The 3,790-nt window shown below is 37.5% G+C and overlaps 1 protein-coding gene across 1 annotated transcript in view; it reads left to right on the plus strand.

Moving 5' to 3' along the window:
* Window positions 1–733: 733 nt before the first annotated feature.
* Window positions 734–3,790, plus strand: part of atrnl1 (attractin like 1) — a gene marked incomplete at its 3' end in the record, with an annotated part of 34,454 nt that continues 31,397 nt past the window's right edge. Inside the window, exon 1 of the mRNA XM_015390501.1 lies at window positions 734–1,794. Coding sequence (XP_015245987.1) covers window positions 1,550–1,794 — 245 coding nt within the window. The remainder of the gene's footprint in view (window positions 1,795–3,790) is intronic.

Below are 3,790 nucleotides of genomic sequence, written 5' to 3' on the forward strand. Positions count from 1 at the left end.
TCTATCTATCTATCTATCTATCTATCTATCTATCTATCTATCTATCTATCTATCTATCTATATATCTATCTATCTTGAAGTAAGTATGTTTGTCCTTTGATAATGTGATCTGCCAAAGCAATGCGTACTGTTGCCATTAAGATAAGATAACTTTATATTATCCATATTATGTGTTATATTACATGTTTTTTTCTTATTTTAAATGTAAATCATCTTATTCCATCTGCATATTGTATAACCCTTCCATTAAAATTAAGGAAAAATATATTTATTCCCATGAAAGTCCCCCTGAGGCGGGATAGGGTGCGCAGCATGCAGCTCGATTAAATAATCCAATAAGACTTAGACTTAGGAGGATTTATTTTTTTCATTTTGTATACACGAGTGTAAACAAAAAAAAAATGGTTTTAAACAAATCTAGACAATTTCATTTTTTAAAGTGCAGCCTTAAAAAGAGTAATAAATACATTTAAAAAAACATATGTGTAACATAAACATGACTGTATATTTATAGTTCTAACATGATTTTTTTTTTTCATAATACCTGAAAAATTCTAAGATGGTATAAATAACCAGTTAATAATGAGCAGATAATTAATTAAATGATATAATATTGGTTTAGGAAGATAGGCTTCCATAGGTTTTGAAGTCCTTCATCCCATCAATCAACTGAGTCCATTTTCTGTGCGCTGTACCTTTAAGTGGAGCCCTGTTCCAGTGCGCATGCGCAGTCTGTGTTTAGGTTTAGCCAACCTGAGGAGCTTCTCGCTGCGCTAGCTTCTCATCGCTCTCTGTTGTTGTCATTCTTCGAGGGAAAACAACACATCTTTTCCTCAACAGCAGTACAAAGGAGATAACATTAAACGGTATTGTGACGGAAATCTACGTTTTAGGAAGCCTGTGGTTTCAGTAAAAACCGATATTGTCTATAAAGAATAGCTGAAGTGTTCGCCGAAAATACATCCCCCCAGCAGCAGGGTAAGAATAGCCATCCGGTTCCCACATCACACCGCATCCACTGCGGCAACCGAGCTCTCGGGCTAACGCAAACCTCTTTTCACTTTTTTGTTTTTACTTTGTGACTGTTTGGGGGAAAACATCCGGTTAAAACGCAGCAGCTTCTTGTGGAACGAGCCAGTGTTAGTTTAAAGGACTGTTAACGCATTAAAATGGCTGCTGAGATGGTATTTGGGGGAGAATGGCCATAAATCAGCACAGTAAAATAAGTAACGAATCCTCTACTAAATTATCCCGGGCTAACAAACTTTTTCCTTTTTCTTTTTTTGGCCTATGAGATTATTTTATGCATTTTTGTTTGTATTGCTTCTTTCAACAAATCTGGTGAACGGAATTCCTCCCGATTCAGATGTATACAAGCAGCTTTAGCTCCTATTTTAGATCTTTTCTTACCCAGTCCTCTTGTATGCCCACCGCTCCAAACAAATATGCAGGGCGACTGTGTCATAGTTGAAGCGTCCTGAGAAGTCGAGGCTTTCTCCCAGAGAAGGCCCCGCTTGGTCGACCTGGAGGGGAGTAAAGCAGAAGAATCATGGAGCCTGGAGGAAAAAGGAACACTTTTCTATTCGGTCCCAAGCTATATTTAAGGGGCGATCAGAGGGGGATCAACAGATATCTGGTGGTGTATGTTTTGTTTTCCTTCGTGCTCTTAACGCACGCGTCTCCAGCGAGATCCTGTGACAAGAGCTGCAACTCTGGGAAATGCATCAACGGCTCCTGCGTCTGCGAGCGAGGATGGGTCGGAGATCAGTGTCAGCACTGCCAGGGGAGGTTCAAGTAAGTGGCCTGGAAACCCTGCCTGCTGCTGCCGCCGCTGCTGCTTAGAGATGTGGGCCAGCAGCATCTAGAGGCTGGAAGTTTCATTTGGAAAAACTAAATCAATGGGGATGATTGGCAGAAAGCAAAACCTCTTGAAACACTAATAAGTTCTCACTGCAAATTAGGTATTTGTTGCTTTTAGATGAGTTCCCACGTTATGGAAGAGGATTAGGGCCACTGAGGAAAAAAGAAAGAAAAAATAACAAATTTTAAAATTTAATATCAGAGTAATGTGAGAAAAAAAATCTGACTTTTTGCTCAGAATTCTGACTTTAATCTCAGAATTTTGGATCTTAATGTAGATGGGCATCATGAAGGAAGAGATGTGGGAGCACTCAGCTTCACGGTCAAAAATGGGAGTTGTTTTATTGTTTAAAGTTTTACATTTTATTTTAGTGTAATATGAGAACATCTGTCAGATTTCTGACTCTTTTCCCCCTCAGAATTCTGACCTTAATCTCAGAATTCTGACTTTTTTCTTAGAATTCTGACTTTGTTCTCAGAATTTTGAATCTTAATGTAGATGGGCACCATTAAGGAAGAGACCTGGGAGCACTCAACTTCACTGACAAAGATGTGAGTTGTTTAAAAGTTTTAAGTGTTAAATTTTATTTCAGTGTAATATGAAAAACAAGTCAGAATTCTGACTTTAATCTCAGAATTAAAATTCATTCGGCTAATTCCGTCATATTCCAGCAATGTGTTACTGACCCATCCAAACAACTCAATCTTTGTCAGTGAAGCTGAGTGCTCCCACATCTCTTCCTCCATGGTTCCCATCTACATTAAGATCCAAAATTCAGTAGATTAAAGTCAGAATTCTGAGATTAGAGTCAGAATTCTGAGGAAAAAGTCAGGAATCTGAATTTTTTCCCATACTAAACTGAAAAAATATTTAAAAAGCAGTTCACTTTTTAATTTTTTTTTTTCAGTGGCCCTAATCCTCTTCCGTACCACATTATTCACAGAATCATTTGTTTTAATAACAGCACACAGCACTGTTCTCAGATCTTCATATTTTTTTCAGTAAACATCCTCGCTGAGGACCTGTAACACCATCCTTTCCTTCACTTACTTCTTGCATTTCCTGCATTGCATAATTTAGTCTTACTCTCACAATTGCAACAGAAACATTGTATTATATTTAGAAATTTATGGACAAAAATAGGGGTAAAAAAGGTTAATCTAACGCCCCCGGGCCCGTATAAATTCAGAGCAATTTCTGAACTTAAAATAGCTTTTTTTTTAGCAAATACTGTTCTCTTGTGTGTAGTTTAATCCAAGTATGGATTATAACCGCAGTATATCAAATTAATCAACATTCTCGTATCAATATTTGGAGAATTATAATTGTCAAGAAGTGCTTGAATTTGGATTTGATATGTTTCAAGTACCATGTTTTTACACTGCAAGCCAATAATTTATTGGATGGTCTAACTTTTCTTATTGCAGAAAATAGCTACATTTTAGTTGTGAGATGTGAAAGCTGCAATAACAGGAATTAGGAAAAAGGTGTTGAGAGAATATCATCATTGAAGCATTTGTGTCTCAAGTACATATCTTCAGTATTTGGTGCAACTCTTATATAAATATTTTAAAATGGCTTTTTAGATTTGATAGAAATTGTAAATGCAACCTTTTAACAGAGCGTGCACGAGGAAAAAATGGGCTTGTGCACGCTCTCACACACATAGGGATTTCTTCTTGTGAGCGGGTACAGGGTTGTGCATGTGAATTTTTTTTTAAGTAGAGAGGGAGGGTCTTTTATAAAATTTGGGGAAATCCTCACCTATACCTATAAGGTAGGGGAATCTTAACTGCGGATGGTAGCCACCAAATTGGACCTTAAGGGGAAATTCTATTATTGGGAGAAGGTTGTTCACAATAGGGCTCGGGATCCACGTTGTATTGTGGGACGTCGCGGTCATATTGACGGCTACGCAAACGTAAACAT

Source organism: Cyprinodon variegatus, unplaced genomic scaffold, assembly GCF_000732505.1.
Source record: "Cyprinodon variegatus isolate N-32 unplaced genomic scaffold, C_variegatus-1.0 Scaffold502, whole genome shotgun sequence".
In the NCBI taxonomy this organism is placed as follows: Eukaryota; Metazoa; Chordata; class Actinopteri; order Cyprinodontiformes; family Cyprinodontidae; genus Cyprinodon; species Cyprinodon variegatus.